General features: G+C 35.5%; 1 protein-coding gene across 1 annotated transcript in view; it reads right to left on the reverse strand.

Annotated features, from left to right (window-relative positions):
- Window positions 1-39: 39 nt before the first annotated feature.
- Window positions 40-20,000, reverse strand: part of Cand1 (Cullin-associated and neddylation-dissociated 1) — a 21,153-nt gene continuing 1,192 nt past the window's right edge. Inside the window, exons 2-20 of the mRNA XM_027375414.2 lie at window positions 16,901-17,070; window positions 14,193-14,406; window positions 13,652-13,944; window positions 13,227-13,389; window positions 10,726-10,875; window positions 10,491-10,599; window positions 9,816-9,955; window positions 8,340-8,500; window positions 8,012-8,217; window positions 7,711-7,865; window positions 7,009-7,269; window positions 6,612-6,780; window positions 5,995-6,131; window positions 5,534-5,694; window positions 4,445-4,643; window positions 3,154-3,411; window positions 2,781-2,969; window positions 2,260-2,504; window positions 40-2,133 (exon numbers count right to left, since the gene is read on the reverse strand). Coding sequence (XP_027231215.1) covers window positions 1,863-2,133; window positions 2,260-2,504; window positions 2,781-2,969; window positions 3,154-3,411; window positions 4,445-4,643; window positions 5,534-5,694; window positions 5,995-6,131; window positions 6,612-6,780; window positions 7,009-7,269; window positions 7,711-7,865; window positions 8,012-8,217; window positions 8,340-8,500; window positions 9,816-9,955; window positions 10,491-10,599; window positions 10,726-10,875; window positions 13,227-13,389; window positions 13,652-13,944; window positions 14,193-14,406; window positions 16,901-17,070 — 3,651 coding nt within the window. The 3' untranslated portion in view covers window positions 40-1,862. The remainder of the gene's footprint in view (window positions 2,134-2,259; window positions 2,505-2,780; window positions 2,970-3,153; window positions 3,412-4,444; window positions 4,644-5,533; window positions 5,695-5,994; window positions 6,132-6,611; window positions 6,781-7,008; window positions 7,270-7,710; window positions 7,866-8,011; window positions 8,218-8,339; window positions 8,501-9,815; window positions 9,956-10,490; window positions 10,600-10,725; window positions 10,876-13,226; window positions 13,390-13,651; window positions 13,945-14,192; window positions 14,407-16,900; window positions 17,071-20,000) is intronic.

Here is a 20,000-nt window from a genome sequence, read left to right on the forward strand (position 1 = left end):
TTCTCTTTTGTTTGCGGTGGTGAATAATGAAAAAAATAGTTTGAAAGTTCATACTATATTACAAGTAATAAATCTAGATATAAACAGACCGATTACCAACATGAAACAGAGAAGCTGGTTGGAAATTGTGGGTCTGCAGAAAAGATAATTTATGGGTTAAGAAAAAAAATAATAAATAAAAAACGTTATACAGTCAAAATAACAACAGTATTAATTGTGAAGATTAAAAAAATATGAATATTATCATGACAAAATCAGGGACTGAAAAAGTATACCAAATACAATATAGCATGCTGTAATCTCTAAGGGCCACAGAAACATTTTTTACCTAAAACAAACAAACAAACAAAAATAAAATCATAACTAGGAGCATTTGACTATCCAAAATCCCCAAAAGATTTTTTTTCTCTTTTTTACTAGCTGCAGTAATGCCCAAGAGTCAGTCCTGATTGTCAATGAAGTTTTGAAAAAGAAAATGAAAAACAAAAAATACTCAATTTCGGAAGCAACACTTTTGGACATTGCAAAGGAACCTCCAAAGTGAATGACTTTCATCTACACCTAGAAACTGTGCGTCTGATTACAAAGCGCATCAACCTCTTCCACTTGTCTGAACCCTGAAGCAAAATTTTCACTGGAGCTATCTGCACTTTTATTTATATCTTGTGCTCTAGAAGCGTCTTTTCACATCAGATTAGGATAAAGGACACTGCACTGTGCCATTCTTCACTGTGTGCTTGCCTCAAGATGGGAGAGAAATGGGTTAAAATAACTTCTTTTCAAAGCAACCTTTTTCTTTTGGAGGTTTGTAATCAGATGCACATTCCTAAGTCCTTATCAAATACAGGCTGACACTGAATACAGATTTTTCTCCTTTTTTAATGAAAAAAGTAAATACATAATTTTTAAAAAATACATGACAAAACGAAAGTTACCAGTGTATAATATAATAAAAAGAAAAACTAAATGAACATACAAAAGGAAATTCTACAGACATCCTAGAGCACAGCAAGCTGGGAAATGCCTCATCACAGGTTTAATTAATTAAATATCTTTTATTCCCTTTTTTTTCTTTCTTTCCTTCCTTTCGCACTTCTATCCAACAGCCATGGAACCATTTGCTTTCTAAATATAAAAAATAGGGAAAAAAACGACACAAAATATAACAAATCACAGAAGATCTCAAGCCTTCACAAAACACGTTGTCCTGCTTTCTGACAGACACAAGCCACACCCTTTTGGACTTTGAACCGTCACTGGGCTAAAAATGTGAAAACATACTGAGAGCTCAACACATATCAAACAGAACCAAGTGAACTGCTAAATCCCATCTGATTTTAAATTAAAAAAGGAAGAGAAAAAAGAAAGAGATACAAGCAGATTGTATTAAATACTGAGTAAACAGCCAACAAGGCTGGTTTCAACACAAAATAAAAAAGAATTACTGAGAGGATGAAGAAAAAAAAATCTGCAAGATGAACCTAAATCACCTCAGATTATATTATCAATATAAAAGAATCACCTGCAAGGCTGCAACAGATTCCTTCTTGTTTGAAAAACAAAACTTTACACACCCCATTCAGTGTGGATCCACAACTAGTTATACATACAATTTCATCTTTTGTCTCTCTCTTTTTATTTTTATTTTATTTTTTTTTGTTTCATTTCAGTCTGGATTCATTATGAATGACACACCATACTGCATGCATACAAGTTGTCTCATTCAACTTGTACAGAGGTTTCAAGAGTTGAATGGAATATAGCTCTTCATATTGCATTCAAGTGGCTTTGTATGTATAGTTAAAAACTTATGCTGATTTTGATCCATCATGAACAGCCCCTTATGCACACATTAGTTTTATTCAGCTTAAATCCATCATGGCATCGTGTGTAGGGCATGCATCTCGCTGAATTGATTCAAATAATGACTGCAATTCGGGTGTGGACTTGATGTGAGCAACGAAATCTGACAACTGTGGGTTCTTGTCGGCATCTGGGATTGTGAGAAGGGCGGCCACAGCTCTCATGGCCGATCGCTTTAGCTCATCCTGCTTTTCGTACTCTTGTTTCACTGAATTGGCTTTGACCCTTGTTGTTACTGTTGTGCGTAGTGGTTCGACTAATCGTTCAAGTCTGATGTACAAAAAGAGACAATATTAGCATTGAATATAAAATTACATATGTAAGAAAAAATATCTCCATGTATCTTCCTCCATTGTAGAGAGTCAAAAAACAATCACATTCAGTACATTTCCTTACCTCTGTAAGACAGCCTGGGGACAAAGATGGGCTAGCCTTGTAAGCATAAGATAGGTTAGCATCTTTATATCGTAATGGTCACGCAGACCTCCTTCCACATGTTCCAAGAATACATAAATGTCGATGCGATCCAGGCATGTCTCCAGGAGCGTGTACATACATTCAAATGCAGCCTTCCTGATATCTAGACCATCATCAACTGTGTGTTTGAAAGGTCCCATTTCCACTTCCCGTATAAGTTCTTTCTGTGGTGTCAGAGAAGTTTTTGGTTAATGCTTGAAATGCAATCTCTGCGCTCAAAGTATTATCAATATTAATATAAAAATGAAAGAGAAATCAGCTTTTGTCCTAAAAAATTACTGAAAATTATTCTGTAACATTCTTTGAAAGTATAATAAATACATTCATTTCTCAGTTTACATTATATATATATATATATATATGCTACTTAAGCCCTCGAGTTCCTGAATGTTCTCAATTAAATTTACTTTGAAGAAACCACAAATGCTTGACATGCTTACCCTAACTTTTGTCTCATTGTAGAGCTGTGGGAGAATGGTGTCAAGAAGATCCCGAACAAGAGAAGGTTTGTTGTGTGCTGCAGAATTGAATGCAACTAAGGCTACACGACGGACATTTAGGTCTGGGTCCTGTAGTGTTGACAGGAAATCACCAATGCTATGGCGAAGCAGGCTGTCAATGGCTGTGGGCTGGAATAGAAAAAAAATATGCAAATACTTATAAATTCTATAGAGATAATAATAACAAAAATAATTATACTACTTGTCCACAACAATACATAAAGTGCCAAATGAAAGAAAGTGCCCTTCAAAAATTCATTCAGCCTTCCACAGGGTTTGCCTATGAACCTCTCTCATGAGGCAACACTCATACCTGATCTGAAATGGTGAACTTGATGGCTGTAACAATGGTTGTTCTCATCATTGGGGAGTCAGTCTTCAGGGATTCCTGCAGCTTGGGCAGTAGAGCAGATGGGTTGATGAGAGTAAGTTTTCCCAAGCACTCGGCAACAACATTACGTGTTCCCTCTTCTACACATTCAGTGTGTCTGAAGAGCTGTGCCCATATGTCATTGACAAAGCCTTGCAACACCTTTACACCCTCAGCACTCTTACTCTGTAGGCTGATGATCTGGAAAAGAACAGATATTTTCCTTAATAAACATCAAGAATCTAATTGGCCTATTTACACATACATACATCCTTAATTACAGATGAAATGTATATGTATATGTATATGTACATGCACAAGGTCACACAGAGCATATGTTGGCATACAAGTTTGACATTTGCAGCCTATAAATATTACATTAAGATCAGGGGCTGCAGTGTAAGCTAAAAATAAAATGTGAAACTTTATTGCTTAGGAGTAAACAAGTGAAAATACCTGCCAAACAGTCATTCTTCATTCTTTACAATAATTCCCCTTGCCTGCCTCAGTTAATTCTTACTGAAATCTAATGTTTGGAAAGTCTTTATAACATAGGGATTATAATAATAATGTCTAAACTCATATGATAGGTTATGTTTGTTAAGGTCAGGCTAGGCTGCTTATTCTGTTACAAATCACTTCCAACTAACCTAACTTAATTAAGCTGAATTGCGCGTCAGAATTTTAGGGGTCATCTTATGCACTGGATTGACTTGTATATGGGTATACACATCCATCATGACATTATGTATGTGTGTGCGTGTGTGTGTGTGTATGTGTGTGTGTGCGTGTACATGTGCATGTGCGTGTGCATGTGCGTGTGCATGTGCGTGTGCGTGTGCGTGTGCGTGTGCGTGTTTCGGGGTGGGGGTGGGGGTGTGTGTATGGGTGTGTGTGGGTGCATGTGTGCATTTGCATGTATATTAAAATAATGTAAGAAAAGATTAACAACTATGCTCTTCAAAAATAAAATAGTTTCTGATTTTCTGAAAATCAGCAGTAGTGGTAACACTACACTACTCCATATTCTTTACATAATCCTGATGACAAGGTATCTATGTCTAACAAGGAATCTGGTCTTTTATTCTTTGTTACATGGATATAATCTATTGTATCTCTATCCATATTCAAGGTTGTTTAGCTAATATTCCCATAAGAAAAGCTTCCACACAGCAAAGAATTCCCTGTGAAATTAGGAAACACGTAATATCAATATCAAATTTCAAAAACTCACTTCTTTAAGGGAATGTAGGAGGAGATACTGTCTCTTCGGGTTGGCCTCAATCTCAGAGAGAACAAATGGAAGATACTCTTGTAGATTTCCACAGCTAAGGTGACCCAAAGCATAGGAGGCAGCTGACTTGACTTCCTCAGATGGTGAGCTAAAGGATGCCACCACAGCATCCTTGAGTTGAGGAATACTGCTGAGGTCACTGTGAAAAAGGGAATACATTTTTATTGTACTATTGTTATTGAATCTATCTATCTCTCTATATCTATATATGCCTGTTCACCTTTGGAACCAGGTAAATGTGCTGTCCACTGTAGTTTGTGCCTAAATGGGCACTGAGTCTAATCATCCTCCAAGAGATGTGTGCACTCATGGCGAGTCATTCCCATAACCTAGCCTTCACCCAAAAGTCTCTTAACCCATTCGTTCCGGGTGTCACATATATGAGACACAGGGAAAAAATAAACAGTGTCGGGCTGCCCGCCAGTGCGATGCTGTCTCGGAGCCGTGCTCCGCGGCAGAAGCGGCGCGCGGCCGGGCGGGTGGACAGACTCTGGGGAAGCTCCGCCCGCCGATTTTGTAGCTGCCCGGATTTTTTTAATTTTGGCTACAAAAATGTACCTGGCGCGGGTGGGTTAATGGCATGTTCCCGTCACCCTGACCCTCAGTAAAATTTTCCATGATTGCATGTTCACATCATCAGTCATTCAAACCAAATTTTTTCATAACATGATGGTCATGTCACTCGCATAGTAGGGGTTAATATTGATACTGTTATCAATATTATGGACATTAAAATTTTCATAATGTTATCAACAATATTATTAGAAAGAAAGATTTTTTTTTTTTTTTATCAAGGAATATGGCAAGCAGGTGAGATGGATAGGCCTTGTAATGACTCCTTGGCAACTAAGCATGTCTGGAACTATCCATGTGTAACAAAAACAATAAATTTAAATCATAGTGGACATGGCATGTATATATACCCCAAACTGGAATCTATGCATTAAAATTGATTAAATTAGAAACTATAAAATACACTCTTGCAGTTTCATCTACCAGCTACATAAACAATTAATACCTGAAACTCACATGTGCTTTCCGATTTCTCCAATAGCAAGGAGAGAGAAGGACTGGACTGTTGGTGATCGTGGATTGGTCACATCCATCAAGAATCTGTTGACAACATCTACAGCTTCACCAGGATGGGTCATTGTCAGAGCTGCCACACACTTAGCCATCGAGTGATATGCCTGTCAAGAAAACAAACAACTTGTCAACTATGTAGTAGTGAGAAGCCCAAAAGAGTGCATGTTTTCATGTTCATGCTCCTCCAGATTAAAAATTCAACTTCAGAGGTAATTACTTGTCAGTCATGAATATCTTCTACTAATACTCCTATCATAAAAGCTATAAATACTGAAAAAAATGCTCTATTTTACAATATGAAAAAGTTCCTTCATTCAAATCACATAATAGTCAAACTTATAACAAACGTTCATACCCTAAACATTATCCTACTGCACATTTACATTCCATTATGGCACAAGTACCTGCTTGTGAATATTTGCTGCCTGAGGTGAGACCAGTGGAGTGAGGAGATGATTGAGAATGTCTTGATAATCGACTCCTGGGAGTCCGGCACGGACAACAGCCTCAAAGAGGTCCTGCATAGCTTTAAGTGCTCCACCTGTATGATTAAAAGAAACACTTGTCACCATGAACTAGCAGGAAAACAGAACATCAAGCAAAAAACTTAAAACAGGTTAATACCAATAGAATACAAAGTAGTGTAACAGTAAACTAATAAAAAAAATGAAAACAATGCAATTTTCTGTTGAACACTTGCCCTTTTGGTGTGGAAAGATCAAATAAAAGGAAAACTTACAATAATGTTACAGTGAAATTTCTCAAAAATGGCTAAATGTTGATCTTTTCCAAAGGATTCTGCCATCTTCTCTCACTAAACATATTCCTATGCTTAATATAACTTACCATCACAGACTTTTAACTGTATGAATGTTATCATTCAGTGCACATAGAACAGAAAAAAAAAAAAAAAAACATCAATTACATGAATTCCCTTTGCTTCAAGCAATACACATGAAAATTGTGTAAAAAGTAAATAAAATGTGAGTAAACAAATAAATAAAGATAATACAAATCTTACCTTGCAAGAGTGGTGATCTGACCAGAGCCATAACATCTGGCATAATAACCTCAAGGAAATTAGCCAATGAGGACTTGTGCAGCTTGGCTGTGGAGGTTAGGAGTGTGAGGCACAACTGGGCGATGTGAAGGTCCGACTCATTGATCAGTGGTGGGAGTTCAATCAGAACCTAAAACATTGTAAATAAATCATTACAAGATAAATCAATGAGCTGACACTGTCTGTTCATATAATATCATGAAAACATCCTCTGAATCTTTTAGAAGAATTTCCATTTTCCATTGTAAATTTGCATGATCATATTCTCTAATGCTAATCTAATATATAATATCTGAGATAAATCAAACTTACTGAAAGAGAACATGAGAGAAAGAAAAAAAAATCATCCCATGCTCACCTTGTCAAGCATCTGTGGACTAAGAGCTGAGGAATAGTTTGTGACCAGAGTATCCAGGAGAGTTAGTGTGGCTAATTTCAGCGCTCTCTGATTTTTCCTCAAGAATGAAGCTAATACTGGTAAGGCATCCCCGAGGATGGGTCGAAGGTCAATTCTCAAGGGGGATGCAGCCACTTTTGTGAGGGCCTTGACGGTGGTAAGGCGCGTGATTTCATTACAGAGGCGGTCTAAGAAGATTGGTAGGCAAGTTCCCAGCTCTCCCTGCAGAGGTGAAAATATGTAGTAGTTCATGTAGACTTAAAGAGGGATAAAAAAATAAAAGAAATGATACATCAGTATTTCTAATGAAATATTTCCAATTCTATCTGAGCAGAAAGTAAAATTCTTTGATAACTTTGTTTTGAATCAAGATTTCTTTGGAAACTAAATATCAACACCAGTATAATCATGAACATAAAACTAAATAAATCAATACACCTAATGAATTCTTAGTTAAGCTTGAAACCCTGATGGCTATAGCTATCATGACGTAACAGTCTAAGACGTGTAAAAGCATCACGACTCACTGCAGGTGGGCCAGCTGTACACAGCTTTGGGCTAACCACAAAGTCTAGACTGCTGCAAAATATAACATCACAAATAAATCAGGCCCCTTCACTACAGGGTTAATAAAGGTCAAATCCAATGGATATCCTGTCTTACCTGCAAATGATCACCAAGATGTGAGATGATCTGGCCCATACAAGCAATGGCCCTTTCCTTGACCTCTTGGTCAAGATCAGCAGCACGGAGTCTGGCAAGTGTGCAGTGGTACAGGTCTCCAGTGTATGGAGTGAAGTCAAAGCAGGAAGCTAAATCTGTTAAGAAAATAAGTATAATGTATATTCTTAAATCATATGTTCTCTTGTATATAGTACATACAAAGGTATATAACAATACTCTAGTAAATGGGCAACAATCTTTTTTACTTGAAAACAAGGTAAAAATCAGTAATGCTGCATACCAAGAGGCCTGATGACCTTTACAATCTGTTGTAAGACGAGCAGTGCCTCCGCAGTGATTTTATAGAAGGGATCGGCTACACAAGTCACAACTGGGGGAAGGAGTTCACCAATGTGTGGATGGAACACTTCTCCACTGTGATGCACCAGTAGGCAGTGTACGAATGCCAGGGTGTCAATCTTCATGTTACTGCTACTATTTTTGTCTCTGAAAACAAGCAATGAAAGTAATTTTAGCAAAAAGGTATCTCCATAATCTGACAACATATATCCAAATTTTCACATCTAATATGAGGACTTGAGGCAGTTTGGAAGAAACTTTGAACTTACCCAAGAGAGAACTGAATTCCAGGAATAAGTGCAGGAATGTGGTGGGTGAGGGCCCCAGGGTATACTTGAACAAGTTCTGTTAGCAGTGCAAAGCAGCCCTGTCGGGTCTTGATACTCTTCTCCTTCATCTGTCGGTGCACAGCTTTCACCAAAGCTGGGACCTGCATCAAAACGTTATCCTACATGAACCACAGCTAATATCAAAGTTAGGTACTGCAATATAAAACTAGAAAAAGTAAGCTTAATAATTTGTAAAATTAAAATGTCACAATTAGACACAGGTACATAAATTAAAGGAAAACCTTCACTTTCTTTTCCTTTCATTTTTTTATAAAATACAATTATAAGCCTAATGTTGAATGAACTGGCCGCAAATGATGAAAACTGCCAATATGCATAAACAAGCCGCATTACTGGCCACTAGCTAATTTTTACTTCCACAATCAATGGGTTAAAAAGTAGCTGCTCTGCTGAATGAGTTTACAAGTACCCATTCTAATGTTTACAGAACCATACTCCAGCTTAACTCGACAAATGCGTCCATCTGACTGTACTGTTGAAAGGTTTGACAAGATCAGTCTCGATGTGTCAACTACTGAAATTATCTTTTGGCAGTGTTACTGTCTTGAAGCATGATACACAAAAGGAAAGTAATGAAGCTGTGGTGGCAGCAACCTTATATATCACTGCATAAATCTGTATTTCGTAAAACTAAGATTTGGAAAAATGAGTGATTTAAAGAAAAAAAATTATCCTCAATAAAGCCATATAAAATTTCTTACACAAAGTGTTACATACCTTATTTACTGAATTGAACTCTAATGTACATAATCAGGCTACTAAAGGTTAAATCTAGCTACTAAAATGCATATCATGCATCTCTGTTAGATTTAATATCAGGTCAAGACGTTTGTCAGAAATCTTAACTTCAATTCCCTCTGTCTTTCCTTCTTCACCTCTTTTTCACTTTTTATTCTGGTTTTCACTATCCACTTTATATCTAACATTGCTATGCAGAACAGCATGACTCCCAAAAATAAGTAAAACCAAACTATTCAGTTAATATGCATATACCACAGCCAGACTTTAAACCTATTTCTTACATATGCAAAATTCCTAAAGCCAACTATCCTGGATCATTAGCTACATGAATCACCCTGCTCAATTATCAGCTGTGTAAGGAGGGGTAGTGCAAACAGCACTATTTGTATCTCCATGATATACATACCACCATACTTGCAATCCCATTACAAAATACTTGGTCCCCTCAATGCCTCTTAAGATAAGAGCAAGGTAAAGCTTTGTGTTATCAATAAACATATAACCCATCTATATTGTACATATACATATCTAACAAAATATAACAAAGAAAATGGGGGGTAAAAGAAAATGGGGGGTAATCAGAGTAGGAGTAGGAGAAAGAAGGTAAAAGAACAGATCTAGAGTAATACACACAGGGCTATCCCTAATACATACCTGTTGCTTTAGCATAGAAATGGTTCCTTCCTCTTGCTCCATGGCATCTGGATCAAGGCTGAGACTCAGGGATGGCCGCGTTTGACGCAGGAGAGCCATATAGGCATGGAAAATGTCAACCTTGACGTTCTCTTCCCGTTCTGTGAAGATTGAATAGTGTCAGAATTGCGTCACTTATCGTTGTTATTTTTATTTTACTCTTTCTCTAGGGTTAAGTAGACTACCCTGGAGAGATATGGAGTCTGTGCAAGGAAAACAGTCTAATACTATCTTGATACAGCATATTAAATGACAAATATAGACCCTGGAAAATGGCAAAAAAGCAAAAAACAAATTCAGAAAAAGAGATATGAGGAAATAACATTACAAAAGGGAGGCAAGGAGTCTTGAGACCACACACAAGTGTTTGTGTTCGCCAGGTCTATATTCCAAACATCCAGGAAGAGTTGCCACTCAAGCAAACTAATGCCTGAATTTTGGGTCACATACCAGCAGCAAAGTACCTCTATTTAAATGAAGTCTGAGTGTTTCTTTTTTGTTCTTTTCTTTCATTTGATTTTCTTCCCCTCCCTTTCTTTTGAAATTCTGTCCAGTCTTAAGCTATACTGTCCCCTTCATAATTCAGTCATTATTTGAACATAATGATGACAACTATATCAACAAACATCAACATACCTTTGAACCTCTGAATTAATTGTGGTGAAACAGTTTTGTAGAACTCTATTAGCATTTCATGCCTGGTTGAAATCACAGCTTCAAGACATTTGGCAGATGCACGTCGTACCTTGAGTTAGAGAAAAAGGGAAAGGCTCAAGCTCGGAGTTAAATGCTGCATCATAATCATTAATTACTATGAGCTGTATAATCTTTTCTTAATTTTATTTCTCAGTAATAGTAACTTGAATCTCACCTTCCAAGACATGTCATCATCATCCGAATATTCATCATCTTCTTCCCCATCATCATCTTCATCCATATCCATCTGTCCTTCATCATCTTCATAATCATCATAATTATAATTAGGATCATGAGTGATATACTTCAGGCACATTTCAACAATCTGTAAAAATACAACAACATTAAAATCTGCTAAGCGAGAAAAATACATTGACAATTGTGTACTTAAATCAATAATGGCACAGATATGAACTCAAGAGTTCTTCAAAGTATGGCTTACAACACAGTATTGGGTCACAAACTCCTGTTCTGTGGGTTGCCACATCATCAGCATCACCACCACCATCACTATCATCAATATCATCATAATAGTGATGACGATAATAATTATCATCACCACCACCATCATAAAAATATACAAATATATAAATAAATGTATTTTACATATGCATATATGTACACATATACATACATATATAATATATATTATCATCATCATCATCATCATCATCATCCCAAATAAATCCAATAAATAAATGTATTTTACATATACATATATGTACATATATACATACATACATACATACATACATACACATATAATATATATCATCATCATTATTAGCCCAAATCAATCCAATGCAGGATGTAGGCCTCTCCCAATCTTTTCTAGGTTTTTGGGTCACGTTTTTTGTTCCCAGTCTTGTCCCCAAATTTTACTCCACTATGCCATCTTGTCATTGGTCTGGCCCTTGGCCTTTTTATGTTAACAAGCCCAGTCTGTTACTTTCTTCGTCCATCTGTCACCCTATATCCAACATATATAGGCTGTCCATTGCCATTTCTTCTTTTTGATGCTCCCAAGTATATCTTCCACTTTTGTTTGTTCCCTGATCCATATCACCCTAATACAATCTCTTAGGCCAACTCCTAGCATCAACCATTCCATCCCTCTTTGGGCACGCATTAGTTTCCTTTCCAGAAATTTGGTTGTAGTTTATGTTTATGATCAATAGGTCATAACTGGGAGGATGCACTAGTCGAAGCCTCCTTTTTAAACACAATGGCAGGGAAACTCTTAGTATGCAACTGTGTCTGCCAAAGGAGCTCCATCCTAGACTGATGCATCGCTTTATTTCCTCTTCATTAGATGTGTCTGTCTATACAAGTTGGCCTAGAGATATATACTTGTAAACTACCTCTGGTGCTTCACCTTGTACATGTATCTGTTCAAATCAAACTCTACTGTTGAACATGACCTCCTAAGTCTGACTTTCAGACTTTCTCTATTCACATAGTTTATAATTGTTGCATTTCATTTGCTAATTCACTGGAGAGAACAATATCATCTGCAAATCTTAGGTTGTTTAGGTATTCGTCTCCTACTTTGATACCCTTTCCATTCCATGCTAGCTTCTTGAATATTTCCTCAAGGCAAGCTGTAAACAGTTTTGATGAGATGGTGTTGCCCTGTCTAACACCTTATTCAATTGGTATTTTATTGGTTTCTGTGTAGAGCTTGATGGTTGCTGTCCCATCTTCTTCTACATATCTTTCAATATTTTACAATATACCTCCTCTACTCCCTGTCTTAAGATAGCTTCTAATACTGCTGCTATTTGCACAGAACCAAATGCCTTTTCATAATCAATGAATGGCATACACAGGGGTTTCCTATATCTAATTATTATTTCTCTTATTTGGATGAACGTGTGGATGTGGTCTGTTGTTGAGAATCTACAGCAGAAGCTTGCCTGTTCCCAAGGCTGGTTAGAATCCAGGCTGTTACAGATACAAGCTGTGACAACTTTTGTGAACAGCTTGTAAGTAACTGAAGGGAGGTTGTTTTTTAGATGCTTTTGATCCCATTTTTTATGTATCAAAATGATTGTTGCACTTTTCCAGGCTTTTTGAGTTTTTCCATTGAGACAGATAGATTGGCTAGTTTCACTGTTGCAATTTCTTCTGCAATTTGGGACACAGTATCTCTTGATCATGGTACTTTTATAAATATGAAAAATTAATACTTTCATAACTTCAATGTACTTGGAATTTAGTCTATATAGCATACAAAGGCTTTAGTTTTCAAAAATGCACATATTTTAGTCAAAAGATCATGCATTTTATTTCTAATTTGCCAGAAAAGATAAACCTCCACACTTGCCCTAATATGATGAATAATATGAACCAGTAAAACCTCATCAAATTTAGATAGCTATTCCACATCTGATGTCATGCAACACTCCTTTCATTAAAAACACATACAAAAAAAAAATTCAAAAAATCAAAGAACATTGCTTGGAGCACTTTCTATTAGATTTCAGAATAAGACATTTTTTTCTTAATTTCATTGAAAAAAGACTTTCCACAGCCCAAATAACTCCTGATTACTTAAAATGAAAATATTGATGACTGAGGCTTGAAAAGTTTCTTAGCTCTCAATCTATACCCTATGCATTAGACTAGAGAGCCCATGGCAAAAGAAGTAATATTCTTTCTCCACCAATTACTTACCGTGGCTAAATGATGTGTAATTTCCTTAGGGCAGCGCAAGGTGAAGGCTTCACATGCAGAGATGCAGTATTCCCTAAGTTCATCGTCATCAACCGCCACATATTGAACAATGAGGGGCATAACACGCTCCAGGTATTCACCAAATCTGTGGCCAGCCTGACGACTTGGGAGAAAGAGGAAAACAAGTTTTATTTATTGTATTCAGGTACTCCTTCCACTTTATTTCATACAAGTGATCTGAATCATTTGCCAACAACAACATAATGCAATGTGATCATGCAAATCTATAACATTGGTATGAACATTTTTGAAAAACTACTTATCTAAGCATCTAACTTTCCCCTTTTATATGTTCACATAAAGACTAAATACAGCATGCAAACATACCCCCCCCACACACACACATACAAAAAAAAAATACATACCTGATTGCAGCTATACACTGAATGTAAGTTCTTGTTGTAGACATGGATGAATTCTTAGCTAGTTCCTCAATTAAGAAATCCATAAGTCTAGCATAGATTTGCGGAGAACATGAAACAACTAAGTGACTAAGGGCAACAATGGTGCGCTTTCGGACAGCTAGACGTGGAGACGCTAACTGTGGCAGAAGTGCATCCAGAATATTAGGATGGAAAGAGACGAGGAGAGAGCCAAATCGCGCCAACAGGTCACCCAAAATATCTAGCGCCTCCAGTTGAACACTAACATCCTCTTGCTGTAAAGGAAATTAGTTGCCCTTCACTGTACAGGAACCTCTACAAACTATATATCACATGTATATATATAAAATATGTAAGAGATATATTGAGATTCAAGTTGAAAAATGTAATAAAAAACAAATCAATAAATAACAGTAATGGTAAGTATTTCTGAAAAGGTATCACAATGGAAAACTGCATGTAAGTAAACACACAGGAATACCTAAACAAAACACTAACAGAGAGAGGTTTGTAGAATACTCACCCTTACTATTGCTTCTGACAGTCTATCTGTTACTCTCTTACAAATGTTGGCGACTAGTGCTGTGGAAGAAGCTGGCAGTTCATTGATCACTGTCTTGAGAGCAAGGGAAGACATGTCCCTTAGCTGTTCCCTGTCGCTGACCATGTGGTCACAAAGGGACTCCACAATTGAATACACATGAAACTCCTTCACTTTATTCACTAAAGGCCCTAAGCTGAAAAAGGTACAATAATAATTAATAAAGATCATGATAATGATTATGATAATAACTATGATAATAATTATTTGGCAATAATAATAATAATAATAATAATAATAATAATAATAATAATAATAATAATAATAATAATAATAATAATAATAATAATAATAATAATAATAATAATAATAATAATAATAATAATAATAATAATAATAATAATAATAATTACATCAACAATAATAATAATAATGATCATGTGATAAAAATAATGATGATGATAATAACTTATGGATAAAATATGATAAAAAGGAACAAGTAAACAAATCACTTTCACATAATTTAGACTGTACAAGCTGAACTCAAGTTGATTTCCTAACAACTTTCAGGATCTTGAGTGGCATATTTTCACTTCAAATCACCCATGCTGATTAGCTTTATCTTGGATCATTAGCATAATTGTTTTTAAATCAATGCAGACAAAGTGAAATAAAGATATTTAATTTCAACTGCAAGAATTAACTCAAGTTCAAGTGCTGCTCCCTATAAAAAAAATCCTTCTTAGACAAAACACATCATCAAATCAATGCTGAAGCAGTCTATTTCGCTCTGGAAAGTGTCTTGCATATTACACTACTTGAATCCCAGCTGAAATATCACCACGTTTATGCAACGTTACCTTCTACACTTAAAAAGTTACACTGTTACAGCATATAACTTTCGTTAGATGAAAGGAAGACTAGTAAATTAACACAAACCCATCAAAATTTCACTCATAACAGTAAGTAATACCAAATACCTAACTCTGTTTAATGCCACTCACCCAGAAGAGGAGTTTTTATACGTCTACTGACATAAACATGTCTATAAACAAGCTTCTGTAAGGATGCATTTTTGCACTGTGTACACTTTATCCGACTGAAAACAGTGAGTGAGCAAAACACAAAAGTATCCTATACAAATACAAATTACATATCATTCACCACCAGAATTCAGCACTCATACAATATAATGATCATAAATTTTCAAAACATATAAATATCTATAAAGGAGGATTTCATGCAAAAAAAAGGATGACCAACATTTAAGTTTTCAAGGTTTGGTAATCACAGTCTTCAAGCAGATGAATTACAAATTCTTAAGATCAACTTCTATCTCTGACTTACCATGATGCTTGTGGGATCTGTTACATGACTACACTAAAAATAATCCCTTCACATGACTAGGGCTTTTACACACAGGTAATATATATACATATACATATAAATATATGTATATATATATACATTTATATGTATATATATATACATTTATATATATATATACATTTATATATATATATACATTTATATATATATATATATATATATATATATATATATATATATATATATATATATATATATATATATATACACATATACATATACATATACATATACATATACATATACATATACATATACATATACATATACATATATATATATATATATATATATATATATATATATATATATATATATATATATATATAAATAAAATCAACATGTGTTCAAATTACAGCAGTGGCAGATTATAAAGGAATGAAAATCACTCCAATAATGTTTTTACCAGTAATGCAATACCGACAAATGTTGGGATTTGAATATTTCTTATATCCATTCATTGATTTCCATAGTGTCATGCCTGACATTCACAGTAATCTTTATCACATGTTTCTTTGGCATTCTCCCATAGGTAGCTTTACTTATAAATGTGAACAACTAAACATCATCATTAACCCAATGGCCCTGGGAAAATATTGCATTCACTGTAGTCTTTTTTGTGAAATGTTTCTGCACACAAATGGCTCTGTAAGTGCTTAGCCACAATGGAGCCAAATACTAGACCTTGTGACCTCACCTGACTTTCCTTTTCCTTCAGTTGGCAGGAAAAAATGCCTTTTTTACTAGTGCTATCAATATTATTACTAATGTTGTTATTACAGAAATCGTGATTACTATAGTGTTAATGACATTACTAAGAGCAATAATAGATATCAGAAAATATCTTCAAAAATTAAGGGAAAGGGCAAACATGTGAGATAGGTAGTACTTGTAACTAGCTCAGTGGTGATTTAGTACTTATGGTGATTTAGTACTTATGGAGCCATCTGTGTGTAAAAACAATTACTAAATCAAACACACAGTAGGCAGGGCATATAAACACACACATACCATCCCTGGCGGCTTGGAGTTAACATCAATCAAAATCTATGCCATAAATTCAAAGTCAAGTGCATGAATGGAAGCTTCAAATCAGCCAACTCACTACTCAAATTCCCCTTCTCCATTTAAGCAAATGCAAACAACCCTGAGCATCTCAATTCTAAAGTATATGCTATCCACAGCTTCCTTCAACAAAACCTGGTTCCACTTGCATGGTGATCTTGCAATGATTCTTCACTTACAAGTCTTAATCTATCTATTTCTTTTCCAACCTCATCTTTCATTTCAGCTTCACTCACCATTTGACTGCCAGATTCTGTACTTCTCCATTTTTGTCTTCCAGTAATCTCAGCAGCATTCTCACAACTTTGCGCTCGGAATCGTCGTCAAGCTTGATGGAATCTTTCTGGAGTTCTGTCATTAGATCATTTGTTGCCATAAACCTGTAGTCCTTATCCGTACTGGTCATCTGTGGATATTGGAAGTCATTAATGGAAAGGTAGGATTAGTTTACCTTTGATAAAATTTTTAAGGCCAAATAACCAGGCGAATTAGGAGAAAACAGGGCAAGAGAGAGACAAAGTAAAGGCCTGAATAAAAGTATAAAAAGCAATAAAAAATTCAAGATCCTTCTCCCAAAATACCCATAACATATCTTTTATCAAAACAAGAAACATACTGTGTTTGCATATACCTGATTTTTTTTTTTTTTTTTTTTTGAGATAAAGCTAAAGGGAATAAATGTTCCTTATTTCACAGCCCTCCTCTTACAACCTTGGACTCTCCTTTTTCTTTCTTCAAGAATCTAACATAAACACATATATATGCGCCTTTGTCTAAATGGGAGAACAGAAAAAAAATTTATAATGAGGTAGTGGTTCAGACTTGTTTGCTTTAAATAAAGAGCTTCAATTTATTAAAAAAACACAACAGGTCAAACTTTCCAGCACCCCTGGGACTTAGCGAAGAAATGTTAAAGGAAGTATAGAAGAAATCCTAATGAAGAAAAAGACAATCCCTGATTCATTCTTTTTTTCCCTTTTTTAGTATATATCTTCTTCCTAATCTGTTTACAAGAAGGCATTGTACTGACAAACTTGACTGTGAGAATTGGGCATTGAGCATTCCAGAGAGTAAGGGGGATAGGCTAATGTTCTGGGCTTAAAAAAAAAAAAAAAATAATAATAATAATAATAAATAAATAAATAAAAATGAGCATTCCACAGTAGGCTACAGGGTATGATGTAACTCTTACAGGTGGGCATATTTTGAAAAATTCAAGTCTCTAGAAAACTTTATGATTGGCAATTCTACACAGCATGAGTTGAAGTTACAGAAGAGATCAAAGGTTGCAATGCAGTTTGAATTTTTACTTAATGTGGTCATCAGATACACTAACTGGGTCCTCAGTCAATGAATGACAATGGCTGACAAGAGGTAAGAGATGCCAGATAGCACTTGCATACCTACACTTTGTTAATTTACTTTGAAGACCACAATATAGTAAAATTTAATATCCCCTGCACCTAGACAAATCTATTCATTAATCTACACCATTTGCTGGGGAATGTTTGAACAGTTTTTTTATATTCAAAACTTAACAATTTGTGCCATACCAAATTGCAATGTAAATACAAATGATTCTTCCATGTGCTACTATCTGCATGACTTTTTATATAAGTACCATTACAAACAATAAGAATAATACTATCATACTATCAATATCATTGTTGTCATCATGTCATTTATTACACGTACAAAAAAATTAAAAGGAATGAGCAAAATAAGTTCACCACTTCTGCTTCAGAAGTGAATTATGTGCCTGCACAAAATGAAATCATTAAAAGAACAAATAACAAATTCTTGGGTTCATATTTCACTCCAACTACAATCTGAAGTAAATAATACCATCTAACGATATACACCCACAAGCATGATATGCATTTTATTTTAGCACCCTACATTTCAACTTTTTGAGATTGAGATTGTAATAGCCTATGAACTGTCTCTGCTTAATTAAAAGAGGTTCTATATTCAAACCATCAGAACTGACATTTTGCAGATTCTTATACATTAGTCCATTGAAAGGGTATTCTCATCATACTGATTCAGTCTACAACCTAAAATAGGTAAACATTTAACAAACCAAAAGAGACATACTTGTAATAATAAAAAAGGCACAACTATAGTGCTGGAGTTATTCAGTTCAAAGATATCCATCATGTTATGATTCTTTATGCACTTATATTGGATCCAATACCAAACAATTAATCTCCACTGTCAGCAACTCCTATCTTCTTCCAAAAGATCTGCATTCCTCTGAGACTAACACCATTACTCCAGTCAACAAACTTGGGAACACTTCTGAGAATCCAAAGATATCACCACAGAAATAAAAAGCCTTCCTAACCCAGAGGCTTTGTTCCCAGACCCCCACCAATTGCCATACTTCCCTAACGAAGGGCTCCATCCTGACCCCCCAAACAATCACTATATTTCCCTTATTTGAAATAGAGAAATACATTTAACGTACAGTGCCTGTTTGTTTATACAGAGTCAGCTCACAGGCAATTTATTCACTGCAAGGCTAGGTAGGGCATGGCATTTGTTGCAACTAATTTTCTTCATTTGTGATGACATACTGTGCCTGCCCAGATTATATCATATTAGAGTATTTTTTCCTCTCCTTATGACAGTGTCCTTAGAGCTTCCCTATCTTAGTCCAGTCATTAAGTAAATGTGGACCTGTACTTTTTGTAAAAGCTACTCACAAACAGGGTACAGATGTACAGTGATTACCATAGTCTCCATCCCATCTGTACTATGGAATTTTATTTTCATTACAGTTATTTGGGTTAATGTTTAAATCCCTTGGTGCTGGATGGTATCATTGGAAGTCATGAAGAATTCTGGACTTACATGAGACGATGTGACTAGACAACATGTCAAGGCATATGTTTACATCCTGGCAGCTTTATCTGAACTTCAGATCACCACATACATACAAATCAGCCTCTATGAAACATGGCCCATACATTCTAAAAGCTTGTGAAAATAGTAACTTGTCATTTTCATTTTACACTGATATCATTTTTGCTGCTTCTTATGAGCTTGATTTTATTCAATACATTTTGTCAGGCCTTGTCTGGAATTAGCACAACTGGCACAAAGTAAAATATGCTCAGCAATTATGCTAAAATATAGCTAAAAATACTCCACAGCACCAGGTCAAAAACACCTGCACATCCACTACCGGCTTCCCCCTGATGAGCAGGACCTGCACCTGCTGGCACTTCAACAGCCATCAAAGCTCCACCACTTATGATCTGACAAGATAAGAGCTTACACTCATCTTGGTGATTTACGGTAAAATTCCAAGCAAAATGTAATAAAAGTACT

This window comes from Penaeus vannamei, chromosome 7 (assembly GCF_042767895.1).
Source record: "Penaeus vannamei isolate JL-2024 chromosome 7, ASM4276789v1, whole genome shotgun sequence".
NCBI lineage: Eukaryota > Metazoa > Arthropoda > Malacostraca > Decapoda > Penaeidae > Penaeus > Penaeus vannamei.